At 36.8% G+C, this 24,500-nt stretch overlaps 1 protein-coding gene across 1 annotated transcript; it reads left to right on the top strand.

The window, feature by feature from the left end:
- Nucleotides 1-1,061: 1,061 nt before the first annotated feature.
- On the top strand, nucleotides 1,062-2,521 carry LOC112164678. Its single transcript, XM_040519671.1, has 5 exons — nucleotides 1,062-1,184; nucleotides 1,286-1,692; nucleotides 1,835-1,904; nucleotides 2,016-2,114; nucleotides 2,197-2,521. Exons 2-5 carry the CDS (start codon nucleotides 1,595-1,597, stop codon nucleotides 2,290-2,292), a joined length of 363 nt encoding a protein of 120 aa, XP_040375605.1. The 5' UTR covers nucleotides 1,062-1,184; nucleotides 1,286-1,594; the 3' UTR covers nucleotides 2,293-2,521.
- The last annotated feature ends 21,979 nt before the right edge of the window (nucleotides 2,522-24,500 follow it).

Raw genomic sequence — 24,500 nt, 5'->3', positions numbered from 1 at the left:
GAAAGCTAAGTGGGACTTTGAGAGGGAACAACAAATTGAGAGGGAAAGAGCCATGTGGGAGGAGAGGTTGAGGAAGTTAGAATCAAAGGTTGAGGGGAAAGAGGTGCTGGTTGAATCACCGAAACCAGTGACAGTAGTAAATGAACTTGGTTCTGCAACTGGCAGCTGTTCCCGACAAATGGAGCAGGCATTGAAGGTTTCTAAAACTTAGGCCACTAAAATTGTGAAGAAGAAGTTGAATTTGACTGAAGAGGCAGAAAAGCTATCTAAAGACAATGCTATTATCGACAGCAATGCGAGCAAGAAACTGACGTCAATTAATATGGATAAGGTTAGGACTGTACGGCCTTTCATCGACGATTGTCAATTTTGGGAAAAAATTCCGGTAAACAGCTTATTGTACCCTTCTTTACTTGATGATGTCGTTACACTTACCTTTGAGTCATTCATATATATTAATGAAGTCTCAACCTGAAATGTGATTGATTAAAAATGGTTTTTGGTGAATTAGGTACAGTCAACCAATGTCAAGTCAGAGTTTAAACTCGCACTAGGTTCTGTGGACAACATAGTTGCTTTTGGAACAATTGTTGAAGTTGATGTTGAGGCCACACAGCAGACTATCCATGGTGTACCATTGGGAGAGGAAAATATACGTGTTTCAGTTACCAAAGTGGTTGTTGCTAATGCTTTGCTGCCATTTCCTATCAAAGATGAGATTGTGAGAGTTGCCGATGCGATTGGTACATGTGTTGCTTGGCCTAGAAGCTGGGTTATACCCCCTGAAGTTGTTGAGAAGGTAGTATCTTTTGCTTATTATTTACAATAATTTAGACTTTGTGTTTTAAAGTTGATGATCATGATGACCTTCACAACATGCCATGTTATTGTTTACAAAAATAGGAGCAAGAAAATCGTAAAATTGTGAAAAAGAAAAGGAGGGATATGTACGATGATGATTTTGATCATGATGACCTTGACATCCTGCCCCCCAAACTGCCATTACCACTAAAGAAGCTGTGCCAATGGGCCAATACATTCTTGAAGAATGGGGTCACCATCCACACCAATTTGAGCGAGGAAATTTTTGGTCGCCCAAGAAAGGTAGCTATCTTTAGAAGAGATGTGTATGCCATGGCGCACATGAAGGAGATATCTAACAACATCATTGTGATGTATATGAGGTTTGTAAATAAAATGAATATGTTAATTTTATGAGGTTATATACTTTCATATTCAATATTCTTGTAAAGGATTTGAATATTTTTGTCTTATCTTTTTGTAGCTGCCTTTACCAAAAGTTGCAGAAATTTAAGATGCTGCACATGATTTCCTTCATAGACCCTGCTCAGACAGGCGCGCTTGGGTGTGGGAATCCAACAGAAAGGGCTCGTTCTCTATCAGCTTGTTATGCAAAAGGGAAGTCGGGTCAGATTTTTTTGGTGCCCTATAACTCAGGCTATGAAATCTTCATGTTGTACCTTTATGTATATATATATATATATATATATCTGTGTGTGTGTGTGTGATATATGTTGCATACAGTAGTTTGTTATGGTACTAAGTATATCAGTTTGATGTTAGTTGTCATTGGATGTTAACGGTTGTGAACCCCGCTGAAGAAGTTGTGCATTTCATGGATCCATTGAAGAGACGACTAATTACCGGTGAATGGAAAACTATTGTGGACAAGTAAGTAATATTTACCTTCAGTTTCGTAACAGGTCTAAAATCGTTCTTTTACTAACATTTTTACTAGAAATGTCAAGTGCTTTGATATTTTTTAAGTTCCTCTATTTTCTGAAACTTTATTGTTATCATCATGAATTTGCAGCTCAATCAAAATATACAATGCGCAAAAAACTAAGAAAGGCAGAAAAATAGTTACATGGAAAAATTGTGCGGTATGTTATGAATTTTACTAAATGCATGTGCAATTCCATTTAACTTAGAAATTGCTTAGTGGTCATTCCACAATTTTTTGGCTGGGTACTTGACATTTTTAAATGTTGTAGGGCATTCCGGAGAAGCAAGGTGATAAAACCTGTGGATTTTGGATTATGCATTACATGAAGGACATAGTGGAGGACAAGAACCAAGAGTGGAGTGCTAAGGTGATATATGTCAATGTATTTCAGTACTTCAAAATGGCTTACATTCTAACTAATATTAACTTTCACATTTTCTATTGTGCAGTGGGACAGAAAAGGAAGCAACATGTACACACAAGATGATATTGATGAGGTTCGGGCCGAGTGGGCACAATATGTTGCCCAATTTCAAGAAAGCTAGTGCCTAGCTCTTATATATATATATATATATATATATATATATATCTCTGCTTTTGGACAATCATCTATAACCCAGATTAGAAAGCTATAGGTACTAGTTTTTTGCCTTACATGCTCGATATTGTGATACTTGTTGGGTTGCCTTTATCGATCATGTCTTTTGTTTCATGGATGGGTTGTATTGAACTGATGCATAGCAGGTTGTGTAATATACTGAATGATTTGCCAGTTTGATGAAATGGCATTTTCTGGATTTCTAGATTACCTAATGAACAGTACAGAATGTTTTTTCATATTTGATTTGATTCATTTCAGTACTTTCTAGATTACCAAATGAACAGTAATTGTGTTGTCTCAACTACCATCCAACAACTCACTCAAAGCCAAAAGTGTGTTGTTGGATCAAACGGAAAACAATAGAAATGTGCAACTTCTATTGTTGTTCACCAACTTAGACGACAGAAAGTTGTAGTTTCAATATCACCAAGTAGACAGATATATGAGAAATTATGTTGTCCATTCAATTAAACAACAACAAGACTGGCACAATTTATGTGATCTTAGTAGCCTAATATCAACACAATCATATAGTTCTAATTGATATCACACGACAAATAATTGTTGTTCAAAGGTACATACAACCACAAATAATATGGTACTAATTGATATCAGTGATATCAGACGACAAATACTTGTCGTTCAAAGATACATACAACGACAAATAATATGGTTCTAATTGATATCAGACAATAAATAATTGTCATTCAAATAAACATAGAACCACAAATGACTATATACTTATAATGTTAATACAACAGACAAATGTAATCTTAAATGAACAACGACTTCAAGTATCTGTTATTTTTAATAGACACAGACAACAAAATAGTTGTATTATTTATTGTTTGATACTCATTCAGACAACATAAAAGCGAATCATAAATGTAGTTACAACAACAATTAACTGATGTTTCTTATATTTTCATACCACAGTTATATGTAATTGAAACGTACTTAATACCACAATTATCTGTAGTTGATAACCATTATAGACAACAAATAAGTTGTCAACTCAGTTCATTCATACGACATAAGTATCATGAATACTGTCTTTGAAATGACTATTAAACAATAGAAGATAAAGATTGTTGATGTCTGTTTATATATAAGGTAACACATTTCTGTCGTCTGAAATCTTCATAACACACACCTATACATGTGAGGAATCAATCAGACAACAGAAGACCAAAAACATGTCTGTCGTCTGAGTGCAATTAGACGACAGAGTTTATCTGTCGTCTGATTGCACAAGAGACGGCAGCGCCTCAGACGACAGAAAATCATGCAATCAGACGACAGAGATTATCTGTCGTCTGATAAACTTTTTGGCATAGTGAGTATGCTTTGGTAGAATGCTTCCCAAACTACCCAACACATGTTACTGTTTACTATGGCCTGGCTAGAGGATTTTCAGCGTGCTAGAACTACAATAGCTCCCACCATGCAGCACAACAAACCAAGATGGAAACCAGCTGATCTTGGACAATGCAAATTAAATGTTGATGGAGCATTTGTGCCCATTTGACGAAAGAACGTCTAGGGGGTGTTCTACGAAATTCTAGTGGATAGGTCCAAGTTGCTTTTGCTTACACTGTTCATCATGTTGGATCTCCAAAGCAGGTTGAACTTCTTGCTATTAGGAAGGGGTTGGATTATGCAAAGTCTTTACAACTGCAAAATGTCAAAATTGAGAGTGATTGTCTTGAAGCAGTGCAAGAGATTTCATGCAGTGATCATGACCTAAATGAGTTTGGAGCTATTTTGGATGACATACATGAACTTATGACTAGTATTCATGGAGTGCAAATTCTACATGCACCTAGAAGTTGTAATACTCTGGCACATAGACTAGCTAGCATAGCTTTTGAGTCTGATCAACAAGAGTTTTGGCTCCATAGTGCGCCAAATTGCATACTTGATGTAGTGCAAAATGATTGTAACCATGACACTTAATCATCAATGAATTTCAGCATTTTACTCAAAAAAAAAAAAAAAAAAGCTTATTAATGATGTAAGAGAAATTTTCAAAAAACTGTATGTGAGAAAGGAGAAGAAAGAGACAAAGAGAAGGAGAACACTGAATGACGAAGTTAATTTTTATTTTTTTATTTTTTAAAAGATGATCAAAGGGTTTCACTCCTGCCCCCATGGTGACTCGAACCCATGACTTCGTACATACGTAGTGGGTGCTCTAACCACTGAGCTAACATCACTTCGTCAATGACGAAGTTAATTTAAATCGACGGTCATTGCTCAATAGTCAATATACGGTTGCCCACCTATATTAGTCAATTATAATTAGGGGAAATGATCATTTACCCAATTTCAGCTTAAAAATTGCCCACTTGCTCCACTAACAGTTTTTTAACCCCATTTACCCAAAACACTCTAAAGGATTATTTCCCTAATACCCAATTAATTCTTTTTTTATTCTTTTTATTTATTTTTAGGACTTTTTTGCCCTTTCCTTCTTTCTCACTTAGAGAGAGAAGTCATCCTCCACCTTGCTGTGCTCCGGTCAATAAACCTAATTATTTTGGTTAATGAATCTAGTAGCATTTTGTTGAAATGACCTGTAATAAATGAATCACAGTGAAGACATTATTGCGGGGCAATAATTTGTCTACAGCCTCCCAATAGACCACCCCAAAAATCACTAATTTCTATCATTGACAAATTATTGTACTTTAATAAACTCAAAACAACATAAGACTTATCAAAACTCTAATTTCAGTGATTAATTAACCACAATTAAGAAATTATTGGGGGGCAATAGACAGATTATTGCCCCCCAATAGACCACAGTTTTGACGTCGTCTGAGACCTGCAAACGAAGCCCAGACCCAATTCCGGTATGGAGAGCTTCCCAGACATCTGATGAACAAAACCGGTGAAGCCCAGAGGGGTTGGGATCGTGGAGTTGGATGGCGTCATCCTCTGGTGGTTCGACAGTGGGACAGAGCGGCAGCGGTGGAGGCCATCATCGACGGTGGAGTGGTGGGCATGGTGGCTTAGAGAGAGAGAGAGAGAGAGAGAGAGAAATCGATAAGGGGGAGGAGAGAGAGATATGAATGTAATTTGTTAATTAAAATGAGGGCAATACTGTCAAACACTGTTAGATTGGGTAAATGGGGTTAAAAAACTCTTGGTGGAGTAAGTGGACAATTTTTAAGCTAAAATTGGGTAAGTGGTCACGGCCCCATATAATTATACCAATTCAATTTAGTAAGTTAATTATAATTATTAACTATGATTCAACATTGATTTACTGCTGCTCACCTATATTAGACAATTATAATTAAGGTGCGGCTATCACACCCCACATTCTAATCTTGTTATATATGATTATAATCTTGTTATATATGATTGCTCACGCTCACGGTGAGAAAGTGAACTTCCGAAAATGGAAGTAATGAAAATAGTAAGTTTTCAACTTGGGAAACTTCTATTTATGCCAAAATGAAAATTCCTTCCAATGACCATAACTTTCTCATACGAACTCCGATTTTCGCGTTCCACATAACCACGAACTCGTATCGACACGCTCTACAACTTTCGTGAAGGAAGTTTTTGGAGAATCCCAACGTATAAAAAGTCAACCTTGAGCCCCCCCCCCCCCCCCCCCCCCCTAAAGTCATACTTCCGAATAGAAATTCGTCCGAAACACTTCCGCTCCATCCACGAGCCACGAAACCGTCCAATAACCATAATTTAGATTCCGGAAAATCCTCGGAAAATAAATACGAATTTCCGGGGCATCACACGTAATGACAATTTTGCGAAGCAAAGTAAATCTCAATCTATAACAACACTCACAATTTAAGCCAAGTAAAACCAATAATCTCTGCATAGAAATTCAGAAGATTACTTAACATCACTCAATCTAGAAAAATAGTAATCCCTGCATATAGTTTAGTTTAGGAGATTACATTAAAATCAAATAATTCAGAAAATAATAATCCCTGCATATAATTTAGTTCAGAAGATTACGGTAAAATCAAACAACTCAAGATTCATATAATGTAACTCCGCACAATCAATAATCTCAAAATCAATATGCTTTCATTTACAAGAAACCACCAAGTCACTGCAGCAACAATCATAAACATCATTATCTCTACAACAAACCAACATCCGTTACACAATATTCCCTACACTAATCACTAATCACCCCACAGGTTATTGCCATGACAACCCACCACATTGGTACTGCTACATAAGTCACCACATCTCAAACCAACAATTAAGGAGGTTTTTTATTTTTATTTTTATTTTTTTTAATAAAGGGCTGGTGCAGCTTCCCTCAAGTCTTGATTAATGAAACTGTTGAATACAAGGGGGGTACATTGAGCCTAAACCATTGATTACGATATGCATCTAGAGTATATCCCAAAATGATATCAGGAATCTCTACAAAAATCATATATTCTAACAAGCACCAACTAGCAAAGAGTGCTCTTCTGGCTACTCCATTTGCTTTGCCATAGTAGTGACATAACTGAAAGATAACTCGATATGTAACCCATTTACAATGTAGCATAATTACCAATTGCACATCTTTCCTACTATGTTGCCGCCGAAGGATAAATCCGACGACACTTAGCTTCACCCTGCCACTGGGTGGCAACGACCATTTAACGAAGCAAGGAACTCGCTGCCTACCTAGAACAGACAAGGCACTTAGAGTGCACACACAGGCACAAAGCCTGACTAGCCCTACATGACAAGCATGGGGACTTATTACTAGCAAAAAGCGCAACCAATCTAAAAAACATAAATAAAAAACAATTTTAAGGAAAAAAAAAAGCAAGAGTCAGGCCCAAGAATTAAGCCCAAACCCAATCTAACAGAACACAAGACAACAGAAAAGGCCCAAAGGGGTCCAGGCCCAAAGTTAAGTCCAAGGAGGCTTCCAGAAGCCCATCAGCCCAGGCAGGCCCAACTTCACTACCACCATCGCAGCTACCATGTCGGATCGCCGCCTCATGTCGCAGCAAAGGGAAACCTCCATCGCTCACATCTCAAACCAACAATTAAGGAGGTTTTTCATCAAAACACAATTCCGCACTCACAACACAGTACACAATTTTGCAATCGTATCTATCCAATTGTCAATATCACAACTCAAAACGGTTCTTAAATCCACACATCAATAAAGAGGTCATAATGGACTCAAACTCTCTCAATTAAAACATCGAAAAAATAACAAAATTGTACTATTTACAATAACACTTTTTACATTTCAAAAACAAATCTCAAAACAACATAGTTGACCTCCTTAAAATATTATTTTCACACCTTCACCAATCTCAAAACAATATAGAAATCATTTTCAAAATATTATTTTCACACCTTAAAACATTCACAAAAATCGTACATACTTGTTTCAAAACATAAAATCAACAATACCATCATTTCTTTTCCAAATTGTTTGTTTTCCTCAAAATCACTTCAGAAAACAATAGTGATCAAACCACATAAAACAAATTGTTTTTCACTTCACCACACAATCCCACCAAGATATATATATATATATATATATAATACACAAAATACACACACACGTAGTCATCCTCTCTGTAATGCCACTAATACCAACTATAGTTCATAATTTACATAACTAAATATTCAAGTTAAATCGAAACTTCGTTTTCACTTACCCATGAACCGTTGACAATCAAGTTCATAAATTTCAAAACAAATATTTATTTCGATAAATATGATTCCACAGTTAACATATTTCTAATAAAACCATAAAATAACTAGTTTATCACCCAAAACCAAAGTGAGATTTACTTACCTCAAAATACCACTGCGTCTTTACACACAAAAAATGAGACCAAGCACAAAACCACAAAACTTTGCTCAAACAACTTCGTCAAGCACCTACTCAAATCAAGGTCTTAACTCATTATAACACGAAGTACAAAAGTGTTAAAAGTTCGAAACATACACTTAAACTAAAAAATGAAGTTTGCACCAATTGTGATGAAACTTTATCCGAGACACTTGAAGGTCTCCGAAACACTTCTAAAATCAATTCTACAAAATAAATGGACGATCCAATGGTCAAATCCTCACGAATCGAAAACCAAACGAACTGAAACTATGTTTAACCTGACTTGTCCAAACAATTAAGTTATGAAAAACAAAATATATCTACATGTTCGTCTCGACGAACACAAGATAACAGAGCAAAGAATTGCTTCAAAGGTGGGTGGACGCGCTGCATGTGAGCCCCATGCGCCGTCGGTGAAACTTAAAACCAACAAGATCAGAACTGTTCAACTTGTAGATCACAACATGAGGAGCAACTTTCATACCTGTCACTAAGTCCAATTAAGCCTAGATCAAGCTCTAAAGTTTTCGATGGTCGAAACATCCAACCTTAATTCCACTACGTACAATGAGAATCGAGCTGAGCCACCTTGGAAAACCTTGCTGAAGAAGAGGGCTATAAAGCCCAAGTGGTTTCAAGCCCTGCCGTGGCCGGATGAGGGAGAACGTACCGAGTCAGTTGTTGTCGTACTTGTGGGCTTCAATCCGCCTTTTACAGTGCAAATAAGTGGAAGTCAATGGTTGTGGGAGGTAGAGGACATTGAGACGAAGCCAATGGTGGTGGTGGTGGTGCTGCCACGCTACATCGGACCAAGGAGATATGACCGGCTGGGATCGGCTCCATCATGGGTTGGGTCCTTCTTTGAGAGAGAAAGCTTTCCAGAACTCAATATTTTCACTAACGAAGACTAATCCAATACACTAGAGAAGGTTTACAAGTATTCAATATTTCCAGGAACTAAATGTTGTAGACTTTTAGTTCACAAAACTTTTATAGAAAAGAAATGGAATGGAGTGAAGGATTTTGTGAGACAAGGTTAAACTTAAACTCTTATTATTCTACTTCATTTTTGCAAGGAATAATTTCTTCTTATAGAAGTACATGCGCCCCCCTCAATTGGTAAGGTATCTCTTTAATTTTTACCCTTTGACTTTACCCAGGTTATTTTACAATAGGTTACCTATTGAGATGTGGTGACCAGTCACAAATTAATCTTCAGGCAAATTTCATTTTGCAAAAATCACTTCCCATGCAAAAGGTGCAAACTCAAGAGACACCTTTTGATTTATTCCTATTAGAATCATATATTTTGAAAATTTCACAAACAATCTTCCACCATTTTCAAAATATAAAAATATAATTTCAAAAATATTTTAAAATTCCTTAAGCATAATCTTGGAAAGCTTAATGCATAAACTAAGGTGTCTTGTGGACTTAAACCTTAGCTTAGTGAATATATATATCAATATTAACTCAGAATGATGAAGTATCGTTATGCTTTGGACTTGAGATTCTATACTAGACACACATACCACAATTCCCATAGATTTTCCAACAATTTTCACACTTTTTTTTTGTCAATGCATGGTTTAATGATCGAAAGTAGTTTCTTGCGGACCATTGTAAATCTTGACTGTGAGATCTCAAGCATTTTGATGGAGACATTAAATTAAATTGAACTGATTGTGGTGGAGGCTACTTCAAATAAGGAGAAGGAAACGAGACTACAATTATTAGTTTTTTTTTTTTTCGATGAGGGAAAAACAAACAGAGCTACAACATACCACCCCTATTAAAACCTAAATTAAGGAAATCAAAGTGAAAAGCATTAGTTACTGAGATAGGAAGAGCTCCATGCGAACTTGGTATAGGATTAGTGTGATCTAAATGAGCAAGGGAATCTGTTGAGAAATAATTAGCTTCTCTCCGAATGTGCTTGAAGCTTATGTCTTCAAAGGGAGCTTGCTAACTGTTGAATGTTTTTGATGACAACTTTAATTCTCTAAGGAGTTTGAATCTTCCCGTTGATGCTATCAATGATAACTTTAAAATCTCCTTCAACTTGAATTTTTCTGAAACTATGAATAGAGGCTGCTACTAGTCCTGCTCTCAATATATACAAGCATTAATGAGTTGGAATATGGAATTGTATGACGCTTTCATCTATTGCATGTTAAATCTAGAGGGATTGAGCTCCTCTACAGTAACTGCGTGTAAATTTCATAAAATCATGATCCTCCACCTAATCTTATGATCAGATATTGCTACATCACTTCATGTCAACTTTCTCTCTCAAACCAACATTAAAGTCCCCGTTATCTACATGTTTAACAATAACTAAAACCCTTTCGCTCAAATACCGGGAGATCTCGTTCTTGATCCAATATTCCAGCACCTAGGCTTGCCCAGTATCTAGGATTCTGGTCTTCATCACAAACCACATATGCATGCCCATAGCCTTGTATGCCATCTGATGGCATTGATATTATATTCTTCTCTTCTAGAGGAAGTTCAAAGAACTCTGCCACAACATCTAATTTCATGCCCTGCATCATTTCTCTTGCCACTCCATGGTTTACCATCTGCAAAATGTTGTTGAACTCGAAAACAAGGACGCAGATCAAAGAGCAGAGAACTGGTTAGAAGAGATGAAAGACAGGTTTTTATTTTTTAATCTTTTATCAATTAAAGGACATGCTCTTCTGCAGTTCAAAGATTTGTTTTAAATCTTAATGTTCTTGAAGGATTTCAGATCTTATACATTTCTATTTGAATAACAAACCTGTATTTTTTTTTCTTCTCCAATCGGGTAGATAACTGTAGATTACTAGATTTGAGGTGGTTTGAGAAGAAGAAAAAAAAAAAAAACTCGAAACATTAAACAAGCTGATGTGGCGACCATCTAACCATTGGAATATTTCAATGAATAAGATTTTATTAAATTCATAACTTCACAGATATAGTCAATGCAAAGGAGCTCACTAGAGACCGGAAGTACGCTCCTACGAAGATATATATATATATATATATATATATATATATATATATATATATGAATTTTGATAATGCATTATGCTTTAATTACTCTGTCATATACATGTAAGGAAGTTACAGACTGGGGATACAAAAAGACTATTGTTTGAAATGTAGAACCGTTTGTTCTTCTTTAATTTTCACTGGCGTACGACAGTTATGGCTTCATGGTATTGTTGCATGTAAATTAATCACATGAATCCACAAGGAGGTTATTACTTGTTCTTGCAAGATTGTTTATCTATTCAGCGTGTTGCATTCAAATTATGACCAGTAATAATATTTAATAAAAGGATTCTTATATGCAAGTAATTGTTAATGAAGAGTTGAAGCCAAATACGTACATGAGAAGATGTATATGGTTAAAATAATTGTTACTTATATCTGCAATAACAACGAAATTTGAATAAAGAAGAACCGTAGAAAGGTACTTCAGTTTTATAACATGTGCCGTTTCTTGTGTTCTGTATATTTTGCAATTGCCCTAGGGATTAGTATCGAGTTATTTTACTTTTTTTTTTCAAGTCTAATGTGTGCATGAATGACATCTAGGAGCTTTCTGAGATGTTATGTTTCTATGTTTCGTGTGTACATACCATAATTGAGTGTAGGCAAGTGAGGCGTAAATGAGTGATTTTTTTCTTAGAAGGCAAGGCTATTTTTGTTTGTACAAGGCTTGCATTTATGCGAGTGTCCCTGGACTATAACAAGCTATAGTACTTGAGTAGAGAATTGATTGTGTTTCTGCCGGCCAATCTCTCTATTCTTAAGTGTTTGTAGTCTCTAGCCATTTTTCTAGCTGTTGATTTGAAGCTATCAACCTCTAGTTAAAAAAAAAAATTGCGGTAGGAAATTGTTAACAGCTGTTTTCACTTTGCTCAAATTTAGGAGCACCTAGCGATTTTGTTAGGGTGATTCTAGTTGGACCTCCAAATTTGATATTTGGACATCTTCTACTTATTAAACCTCCAATTCACTTTTTTTTAATACTTAAAAAGCTAAGTACACCTCCTTAATTTTACCAAAACACCCTCAAAATTGTATCTTCAACAATTTGTTGTTGTTGTTGTTTTTTTTTTCCTTCTTTTTTTGTTTTTCTATCTCTCTATCAATTCAACCATAAAGAATTTTGTGATGAAGTTGACTACATTTTTGGTATAGTTTGAGTGACGGAATCAGAAAGTGATTCTTGGAGGGGCCGAACAAGCAGACAATTATAAAGTGTTAATCCAGATCATAATTTTTATTTTTTATTTTTTTTCAATATGAATAGTTCTAGAAAAGACTTTAGTTCTCAAATAAATAATTTATTGTTCAAGTATATCTGAATTGTGTATCTGACCCAATTAACTCTTGTTACTTGTTCGAGTTGTAATAGGGTTAGTCTTATAGATATCCAAATCATTATACGATTATATTTTCTTATAAGACTCTGATTCTGTGCTTGTAATCCTCTATATAAAGAGACCCCTATTATCAATGAAAGCACAACAATTTCTCTCCCAAAATTCGATTCCCTTAAACACGTTATCAGCACGAAGCCCTAATTCTGAAACCCTAAAATCATAACCTTCAAACCCTAGCTACCCCCACCGCACAACTTGAAACCCTCGATCCCAGAAGCCCAGAATCGGCGGCGGAACCACCAGAACTTGTCTGAAAACCACAGAACCGGCCACCAAAAAAATCAAACCGGCCAAGTTAGCCTCGCTAGTGCATCTGCCTGCTTACCTCAGCGTGCCCCTGCGCTCCTTCACGCTACCAAGTTAGCCTCACTAATCTATCAGGTTAGCCTCGCTAGGCTAGCCCCTGCGCTAGCCTTACTGACACCTGCACGTGTCCCAGGGCATATAGCCTTGCCCCGCAACACGCCTGTACAGCACCCTCGGCACCCCTACGCAGCAGCTCTTCCCAGCCTGCCTTAACCTCGCACACACCTACTGGTAGCAGTTAGCCTCGCTGCCCTGCCAGCACACTCCAGCAGCCTCTCGCGCACACTAGTGCAAGCATGCTCATCAATGCCTACAAGCAAGTTAGCCTCGCTACCAACCAAGCTCTGGCCAGCATCCAGCCACCTTAGGCCACAGGCAAATTCCGGCCACTTTTTGAGTAAATTTTTATAAAAAAATGCCGCTTTCAAGTAATTTAATTTCTTTTCGTTTTTTGGGGACTTGCAAATTCCCTTCTCCTACCCCTCTTTCTTCTTTCATGGGGAAACCTAAGACGAACTGTGGGGGTTCGTGCTATCTCCAATCTCAGAGCTCATTGAGATCTCCAAACTTAGAGTTTGTAGAGAATATATGATCGACCACACACATCATTGTTTCGATCTAATCTAATACCTCTTGGAATTGAATTTCTTGGGAGCGATTATGCTCAGAAATTTCTTTTGTTTTTGTGGTAGCTTTTTCTGCTCCGAATCTAACCATTTTTCTTGTTCTCTTTCAGAATGAGTAACTTGAACAAATTAAACTTTGCTCCATTGGGAACAAATGGCTCTGGAAATCACAAGTGGGTTTGTGATGTCCGCTAGCATCTCAAGGCCTAAGGAATCCTGGATACAATTCTTGAGCCAAGCTAGGACGTGTGAACTATTGAGCAAGTTCAAGCTTTGGAAGTAAATAGAGCAACCTTGGAGGCAAATTAGGTGAAAGCCATCATCCTAATGACTCGTTATATAGATGATTCGCTCCAGTACGAGTATATGAATGAAGAAAACCCCAGAAGGCTGTGGGTCTCACTCGAAGAACACTTTGGCAATGTCCGTGACTGCTTGCTTCGTGACCTAGAAGTGAGATGGTATAATCTCCGCTTTTGTGATTTCAAGACAGTTCTTGATTACAACTCGGAAGCACTTCACATTAAATCCTTAATGGAATTATGTGGAAAAGATATCACAAATGCGATGTTGATTGAGAGAACTCTCTCCACCTTCCCCGTCTCTGCATTGATAGTTGCTAAGAACTATCGAATCGATGTTATTGCAGGACGGATCATAAGGTTTCATGAGCTCATTGTAGCCATGAATGTCGCTGAAAAGCATGACAACATCCTTATAAAGAACTATAATTTGAGACCCGGGGGAACAAAGTCTATTCCGGACCAATTATAGTTGGGCCCCTAAGGAAGGGCGTGAAGAGTGAAACCCTAAATTTAGGGACATTTGTTCCATATTCTTGCTCTAATGAGGAAGGTAATCGCCAAAATAGGCAAACAATGAACCGAAAAGGTCAACCTGGAAAGAGAGAAGGAGGCAACGCCTCTGGCCATGTTGGTGGCGCCACCAACACTAAGAACCATCCAAATGACACTTTCAAATTGCCTCAATCAATGGAGTCTGAGCATAGAGATGTATTTTCTCAATGTGGAGCATCCGATCATTGGGCACACATTTGTAGAGCTCATGAAGATATTGTTACCGCCTACAAAGCATATTGTGAAGCAAGAGAAGCTCACTATGTGGAACAAGAAGATCAAGAAACTGATCTAGAAATGAAGGGTTGAAGACTTCGAATCTGGCTGGGATCAATAGATCTCCAATTCTGTTTAAGTCTTTATTTTTCCAAGAGATGTAATAGGCAATTGCCATACATTTTGTACTAAATGTCATTGGTTTAGTTCCTCTTCTAGTAAGCTCATCCAAAGTGAGTATAATATCTAGGAAGGTTTTAAGATAAGTGGTACTTAAGCGAGGTTTGCTTCACCGACATCTCTCTACTCACCTGGTCATATTTATTTTGGAGGTACCGAACGAAGTCAAATGACTACCATTGTTTTTCATTAGCTAGTATTTGGATTAGATTCTCCTAATGGTTAAGAAACAATGATGTACTCTATTGGCTTATGAATAAAATTTTGAGTTCTTTTCATTATGACTCCATTTTTATTCTAAGCATATTACTTTGTGACTACTAGTCTACGATGGTTGGACCATCAGAATTAGTTCAAGGATATGGAATGGCCCAAATTCCACTTGCCAAATGACACCTTGATTATTGTCACAGAAACTCTCTACGCTCTTAAGGTAAATCGAACCCTATTGAGCTATTCGAGCCAAAGAATTCCATGCAAAAACTCATGTAGAGAATGAAAATGAGTTCATTTGCAATATCTTTAATGATTGCAAATAAAGGCGCATCTTAGAGATACTTATATGTCTCTCTAGTGGATTTTATATCACCACTATTCGAGCTATAAAATCCAATAAAGCCATGAGAGAAGATATCTTGGATTTAGACACATATTGGCTTTGACACGACATGATAGGTCATCCTAATCATGATTTGATGATCCATCTACTAAAGACTTCACACAGACATCCATTCTTTCGAGCGAAACGAAGCAAGAATCAAAGGTTGATTCCTGGACTAAGTATGATCGTCGCCGCTACCTCTAGCGCCGCTGTCATTCACTGCCAGCCTAGAACTGGCGCAGTCCATATCCATGACTCCATGGATGGCGTTCATCATGGTGATGGCACCACAGGTGATGCTGCAATCACCAATTTTGCTTCAAATAACGTTTCAGACGCTCAGACCTAACCAAAATCCTCATTGGTTGCTTCTAAGGCCCCTTTCTCGTTCTACAAAGCCTATTATTAGGACTGAGACTGTCCTATGCAAAGGATACGAAAATACTTAGTCTGTTTTTACATAGAATCTGAGGGGATTCTGTGGACCGATTCAACCAACTTGCGGACGTTTAAATATTTCATGATGTTGGTAGACATGGAAACACGCTAGTCACATGTTGTGCCATTGTCCACTTATAATGTTGCTTATACTACACTCCTAGCACAAATCATATGGTGCCAGGCTTACTCCCCGTATCATCCCATTTAGTCAATTGGACTTGACAATGCTAGAGAGTTTACGTCGAACACTTTTGATGATTATTGCATATTACTGGGACTGATGTTGGACATTAAATTTCCATGCACACACCCAAATGGTCTCACAGAAATGACTATTATGGTAGCCCGGATATTGGTAATGTGCCCTAATCTCCTTATATCCGCTTGAGGTTATGCAATATCGTATGCAGCTATGCTAATTCATCTACGACCCACCGCCACTCAATCTATCTCTGCGTTATAGCTAGTGACTGGGTACAAGTATCTCGTACTTACGCACATTTGACTATTTGAGTGAGCCATTTATGTGCCTATTGCGCCGCCACAACACACTACGATGGGTCATCACGGACGAATGGGCAAATGCGTTTGATATGAGACTCCAACAATCGTTCTTCACTTAATACCCTTGCTAGGTGATCTCTTTACAGCATGTCTTGTGGACAGTCTTTCTGTCGTTAGGGGGAGATAAAAACATGAATGTTCAGCAAGAACGACAGAAATTTTTATGCTCTGTCCCCACTATGTCTCATCTCGATCCTCGCGAAAGTAACGAGATCACACTTATCTGCTGCAAACGTGCCTGCATGGATGAACATTCCAACGAGAGGACATAACGCCACCCTACATGGAGGTAGGCATGGCACCAAAGCCATAAAGAGTGGCACTCTGGCTTCACAAGTCATGACTCCAGCTAGGATGCGTGAGAGGCTCGTGGGTTGGAAGGATATTTTGACACATTTCAATCCTTTGATCATCAACACTCAAAATCCGTCTCATGAGAATTTTCCGGATTATGGTTATCGTTGGGGGACGCCTCAACGTCAGAACCTACTCTTGAGAATATAGAGCTCTTTGAATAATACACTAGTGTACATGAGACGTGGGACAGAAACTCCATCATGATTGATGATGTATTCGCCCATTTCATTGCGCATGAGTTCGTTGAGTCCGATGATATTGAACCACGCTCCGTTGATGATGAACGAATGCCAATGTAGAGAAAATTGGCCTAAATGGAAAGATGCAATCCAGATTAAGTTGGATTCTCTGACGAAGATGAAGGTTCTTAGAGCCAGTGATGCCAATACCTCCTAACATAAAACCTATTGACTTATGGGTCTTCATTAGAAATCGTGATGAGAAAAAGATATGGTAATCTCACCTTGTGACACAAGGCTTCTGACAAAACGCCCTAGAATCGACTACGATGAGACATATTCTCTTGTAATGGATGTCTTTGTACTCCACTACCTTGTCAGTTTGGTAGTTTTTGAATAACTGAACATGCAGCTTAAAAATATGGTCACTACGTATCTCTATGGGGATCTAGATACGGAATATACATGAAGGTTCATGGTGAACTTTATTTACCCAAGTCAAGTGGCTTTAGACCATGGAGCGCGTTTGCAATGAGGCTGAAACGCTCACTAAAGTGACTACTTGATTGGAAAGGGATATGTAAATGCCCTTTCATTACTATAACAAGTTCCGGATTCTATCGCAGTTACAAAAATAAAACAAAGAAACAAAGAATTAATACAAGTACAAAGTATTATTTACAAAAATAAAACAAAGAAAGAAATATATGCAAGTAAACACAATTAGGGGGTTTTAGAATTAAAAATTAAAAATAAAATAAATAAAATAAAGAAAATGTAAAAACATATATACAAGGGTGGAACGCAAGGAATAAAGATCAAAACCACAATCATATGAATGAAGTCCAATCACAATTCCTATCGTTGATTTTCTATGTCATGAGAAAAAAGTTGACCATGTGAAACGTTAGAAAGCAAACGATTTCCCATTTTTTACTTTCCTTCAATAATTAATGCAAGTGAAAGCACCTAAATCAATCATATTGAACATGCAATCATAGTCTAGAAAGCTAGCTAATCAAGAACACATTCAACACATGAAGCATAGAGAAAGGATGTCAACCAAAGTGCACAACCTAGTTATGAATAAGTTCACCTATTTGCAATCCTCCTTAATTGATTTTGACTTTTGTCCAAAGCCTTCACTACTTAAATTAGCTCCAATTACATGCATATATCCTAAGTTGGCCACCAAAGAACACAAACATGCAAAAGTTTTCTGTAATCCAAAATCAATCAAGCAATCTTACATAAGCAACATATAAATCAACATATAAAAATCACAACTTTATTTCAAAACATATAAATGGGCTTTAAACTTTGCCCTTAACTTCATGTTAACTAGAATTCATAACTCTACGAATCAAACAAAGGAAAAGAAAAGAAAGTTTAAAATGCACCATGAAAGATGGATGACAAGGCCTTGAGACGAAGAACTCGAAGATCCTTGAAAGCAAGCAATCTTCTAGGGATGACCCAAGGGTGGATGGCGGATAGGATCTTGATGTATTGCATGACTTCTTCTCCTCCTTGGTTGAGACGCAGAGCTTCTGAAGACTAGAGAATGGAGAGAATTTTTTTGATGTTTATTTACTGAGGAAGAGAGGTGTTGTGGTGTGTTTTTGTGGTCGTGTGCTGTGGTGGTGCAACATCTAGAGAGGAGGCTATATATAGGGGAAGGCAAGGCTTCATGAATTTAATTTCCAAAGTATTTTCTGGTTGCACCACACAGCTTCGACCAATCACGTAGCGCCACGTCAGCTCTGCCATATCACTCAATCAATCAAAAAGCTCCAAAATCAATCCCTAATATATTGTTGCCAAATTTCCCATGATTTAATCTGATTTTATTCACAATTTTCGTCCAAATATCTAGGCATGAACCTAGACAATGTATCTGGACTCATTTTGGACCTTTTCTCCCTTAAATCTCTCCATGGCTTTATCCTTAACATTCTCCCCTTGATTTTCTCTTGATTTTCACATTAAAATTGCAGATTTTATTCTCGAATTTCAGCCAACATATCTTGAGGGAATTAAGGAACGAATCTGGACTTGTTTTGAACCTTTTCTTGTTACACAATCCGATGAAACTCTCCCAAGATTTTCTCAACGTAATCTCCTTTATTTTCACATTATCTCCATCATTTCCCATGCAAAAATCAGATTTAATCTCCCATAATATCTCCCACGTCATCTTCAAGCCATGTGGTTTCCTAGTGCCATCAGGACTCTTCTCTTTTCGCCATGTGTTTTCATTTCAGCTCATTTCTTCTCCATTTATTCCAATGCATCTAGAAAATAAAAACTAAATTAAAATTTAATTATTTGAGGAAATAACTAAGTAAAATATGAGGAAATAACTATTAAAACATCGCATTAAAATGCTCCTATCAAGTCTTGATCCTAAAGAGAATCCTGTTTGTCCGAAGGATGATGACGAAGATGTGCCAGAGGCAGAAGTGCCCTACTTAAATAGAATACACTACACCAAAAATTGTCTTTTACGGCCCACATGGCCTATTTACGGCGCACAAAAATGCGTTGTAATAGCTCACGCCGTAAAAGTCATGGGGTCTTTTACGACGCGCAAAAATACGTCATAAAAGAACAATTAACACCCCGTAAAAGTGGTTCCACAAATGTTATTGAGGTCATTTATGGCCCATGTTGCACACCGTAAAAGACCTCATATTTAAGGCATACCTCTGAATGCCGTAAAAGAGTGACTGAATTCCTATTTAAGGCACACTTTGCGCGCCGTAAATGAGGTCTTTTCAAACTGAAAAAAAAAAAAATTATATTACTCAAATGTCATGTTCATATTACCCTCATGTCACATATATAAGAAGCTGAATGTAAAAGAAACACTTCATAAAATTTTCATCCCTAAAAGATGCCACTACATATATCTCTTACACTTAACTTGATAAGATGAGTACAAAATCAAATTTCTATGCCACTACATACACCACTGAAGCCATTCATTTATCCATGCTTTAGGTAAAGCTGCCAACAAGCTCATCCTGTAAAGAAAAAATGGTGAACAAGTATTTCAGCTATCATATTCAAAGATCTTATGAGTACAAGTTCACATTCAATAAACTGAAGTTCATGTTCCATTTTTATAAATTTTAACTACCAATATCCAAAGAAGGAAGACACTCTCATACAAATCTGGGACAAATATGACAATAATCTCTTTATGGCTAAAGAATCCATCTTTCCCAATCCTATCGTAGTGTATTTGCACATGCCAAATATAATGAAAACCTAGTCATAAATTAAACCTGCAAAATCAAACTGACTTGCAGCTACTTAACCATCGCAATAATTATAAGGGAAAAGCTATGCCTTAAGAAAACGATTCCAGTTCTTGCAGTTCTGCAGATCATGTTTCATAACATCCTTTCCATATCTACAAAGATAACATCATTCAATATAATACCAAAAGTAGTATTGTCTTTGCCACTAAATAATAGATAGCAAGCAGCACAAACCTTATTGCAGTTTGAATTAAAGAGCTATCATAAACTGATGGATCACCACCATCAGTGTAATTCCATGGACCAATAATTGTCATGAATGAGCAGTGTTTTTAAGAACGGCAAACCTAATGATATTGCAGATATGAGGTATGCAATCATCAGAGCTTCTTTCAGATGACAGCTCCTCTAAAACATTCTTGCTTATCCCACTCATCAAGATAATCTAGAAGAGGGATAGAAAAGTAGGATAGTCATGATTCTATATATTAATAGAAAGAAAATAGACAATGTCAGGATCCTATATATGTATTAACAGAGGCAAAACCGACAATGATCATGCTTAGAATCTTCAATTATGTTGAACATAAACTCTAATTTGAAGACGGTTCCAAATATTTCTCTATTCCAGGAATTAACACTGGTTATTTACCTAACTTTTGGGCAATTTAAAGAATAGCAAATGCAAAGAGGAAGGTCAGAGAAGTAACCTACATTCACATTGCACACAATATTCCCACCTCCTTATATTGCAGGTTCTTCAACCAATATTTTAGTTGTTGGCTCTTTCATTACAGCTGCACCCTCTTCTTCCACAAAATCATGCTCAAAACTGTGACAACACACTAAGCTTACACTTCTTTGAGAAGAAATAAAAAATAATAATAATATGCAAAGCACTAATATGTGTTTTTCAAAAGAAGCTAAAGGATTCCATATCCTAAAGCAAGATATGATCTTTTGAAAATAACTTGGCTAAGATAACTTCAGAATCATGATACCTGACAGGAGTCTGGATAGAAAGTTGAAGATTCTCCCTTGGCCACAGCCTAAGACACCAAAATGTCACACTTAAATATTATGTACTTAACCATCTAAGAAGTTAGAAAAGAAAAATACAGACAAACCTTGCAAAATTCTGAGGTATAAAGAGCCTGGGATATCGTTTATCTATTGAAAGATAATCCCTTTCTAAATCTATCAGGCTGGATGAGTAAGCCTGCAAAAAGATGATGTTGTTATTTGTCGAGAAACTCAGCAATTTACATTGCCTAATCAGCCCACCACCTACATAAATACTATGGTAGCATAACTGCAGACACATATTATCTCATGTACTGAGCATTCTCATTCTCTTCTGAGGTGAATTGATCCCATCATCCTATGAATACTAAAGCTTAAAGCCAAACAAGGCCAGAGGGCAATAAATATTGATCAAGCCAAAAGCGGGAAAAAAGTCATAGAAAAGCAGAAAAAAAGACTTATAAGGATTATATTATATGTAATGAGAAGTGACAGATGCATATGGGCTTACAGAACTAGTGGAAGGGATTTTTGAATCAGACATTTACCAAGTCCCACAACTACAACCAACCAAGTAAATGTCTTTTACACAGTTACAAAGGATCAAGATTTCAGCTTTTTCCTTACTGCATTAAACACTGTACAAGCCAAAAAGACTTACAACTTATGTTTAAAGCTTTTCCAGAACTTCTTCTTCCTATGCTAAAAATGATTGAAAAACTTTCAGTCTGCTCTTTGTACTGTGGTCTTAAACAAGAGGATGTACAACTTTTGATCCATTGAGAAAGACATAAAGCCACTTACTGAGTGTGTCACAAAAGACCCAAAACCTATTCCTACAATGCAGTGCCATGCTGGTCCATATGAAGGAATGGATGGATTTCAAAACTTTTTAATTAGTGCGGAATTAGTTTAACCATTAAACTACTAACTAAACATAAAATCCATTCCTTTAACCCATGATCTTGGCTTATTGTGATATGTATATAAACATAGCATGCATAGTAAGGAAGAACAAAGAGGGAGTTTATGTTCTACTCACCCTTGGAGCGTGATTTTAATCCGATCCAAGTGAACCACCAAAGTTCCTCTCCTTGATCTCTCCTTGTGTGTGTTTCCTCCACCTTGAAGCACCTTGGATTAAGAACTCCTTCTTGTACTCCTTCTTGTGCTTGTAATCTTCTCTTTGATGTAGTAAGGAAAGCCACAAAAAGATATGGCCTCTAAGGATCTTCACCAAGTGAATCAAGAGATGAAGAAAGATGAAAGAAAAGAAGAAATTATGCAAGTGTTCTTCTTTCCTTTAATTTTTGTAATGGACCAAGGGAGAACTCTTTCTCTCTCTCTCTCTCTCAAATCTGAAAATAATAGTGTGGAGACACACTTATTCTCTTTGTCCATGCTTTCACTTTTATATAATAGGAAATAACTCCAATTACTAAAAGAAAATATTGACTTTCATAAAGCCAATATTTTGGCTGGTCCATACTTGTTATTGGGCACTAAAAATGTGTCTTGGGCTTTCATTTAAATCTCATTTAGTGAAGCCCAAGTCCACACCAAAAACCCGACAATCGTTTAGGCCCAATAGGTTCGGTTTTACCCGAAAATCCTAATTATGTCCAAATAATAAATCTAATTAATTATTTGGTCATAACCAACTCTTGTTTAATCTTCTTCATATATAATCTCAATGATCCACTTATATGGTGTGCGATCTCTTAGGTTCTAATTAACAAGGCAGTGAAGTTTATAGAAACCATTCTATTTTGTTTACGAATCAAAAACTCCATTTTTGATTCTCCCTTGTTATTAGGATTATAAATGTTTATTAATCCTCGGGGACTTCACAAGTCATGAGTGACGTCTTGCAACATATCATGACTACCCTAGTTAATGTAGAATGACAAAGAACCTATTCAATTGGAATTACAATACAATACGGTCCTTCTCTAACACTATGTTCTAAATCACATCATCGGGGTATGGAATTGATATGTCAATCCCCTAATGTGATTTTCATTCTTATGTGATTCTTAGAATGTGATTAGAAACTCCTTTTTAATCTCATTCAATGCTTTGGCCAAAGACTCATTGAATCACATCTTTGAACATACACCTTATTTACTTAAGGATAGAGATTCCTTATTGTACACTCACATGTCTCCATGACCGAATTGATTATACCAATGAATGCATCTATTATATCCATTAAGGGACACAATATTATTGCATCATCAAGAAATAATCAATTCACTCATAAGACAACTATGGTGTCTCAGGTCAAAGGACTAATTTGTATTATTGCAATTTAGAGTTCAAGTTTGACATGTAAGTAAGACTCCATACAAGAACTCTAATGATCGCGTTCAGTGTACTCTTTAAATTAAGAGCACCCACATACTTGTATTAGTGTCTCCACACAAATGACAAGAGACATATCATCCTCCATATTGAGCATACATAGTATGTGCTAGTCTTTCCGGATTATCAATGTCCAAGTGATAATCCTATGACTAGGAACCTTTTAGGATAAGAGTGTAAAAGAGTAAAGGTCTCACACATCTAACTCTTTAGATTACTTTCTCTTTAACTCATATTCCTTGGACCTTGTTCAATCAAATATCAAATATAAGCAATGAACAATAAACTTGCCCTTTTGATTAATAATAATTACAATAATAATTACATCAAAATGATTGTTTTAGGACACAATTCCTTCAATCTCCCACTTGTACTAAACCCAATCAGCCATGAAACGTACACCCATCTTCTCAAGATGTTGTTCTAGCTTTGCTTGTGATAAAGGCTTAGTGAATGGATCCGATATGTTATCAACAGATGCTACTTTGAGAATGTTAATGTCTCCACGATTAACAATCTCCCTTATGATATGGAAGCGTCTTTCGATGTGTTTGGATTTTTGATGAGACCTTGGTTCCTTGGCTTGAGCAATTGCCCCATTGTTGTCACAGTAAAGTGGAATCGGTGACTCAATGGTAGGAACAACATCAAGTTCAGTGATGAACTTTTTCATCCAAACTGCTTCCTTTGCAGCCTCTGATGCTGCAATGTATTCTGCCTCAGTAGTGGAATCTGCAGTAACGCTTTGTTTGCAGCTTCTCCAATTTACTGCACCTCCATTCAAGGTGAAGACAAACCCTGATGTGGATTTTCTGTCATTCACATCAGATTGAAAATCTGAGTCTGTGTATGCTTCCACTTGCAACTCTGATTGCAAATCACCACCTCCAT

The sequence above is a fragment of the Rosa chinensis genome, chromosome 5 (assembly GCF_002994745.2).
Source record: "Rosa chinensis cultivar Old Blush chromosome 5, RchiOBHm-V2, whole genome shotgun sequence".
In the NCBI taxonomy this organism is placed as follows: domain Eukaryota; kingdom Viridiplantae; phylum Streptophyta; class Magnoliopsida; order Rosales; family Rosaceae; genus Rosa; species Rosa chinensis.
Note: the sequence above shows the minus strand (reverse complement) of the source record. Positions and strands in the feature narration are given on the sequence as shown.

Excerpts from the sequence above, each read along its gene's own strand:
- LOC112164678 (XM_040519671.1), top strand. The coding sequence starts at position 1,595 with ATGTTAACGGTTGTGAACCCCGCTGAAGAAGTTGTGCATTTCATGGAT. Across the intron at positions 1,905-2,015 it reads TTACATGGAAAAATTGTGCG|GGCATTCCGGAGAAGCAAGG; the intron begins GTATGTTATGAA and ends TAAATGTTGTAG. Across the intron at positions 2,115-2,196 it reads ACCAAGAGTGGAGTGCTAAG|TGGGACAGAAAAGGAAGCAA; the intron begins GTGATATATGTC and ends TCTATTGTGCAG.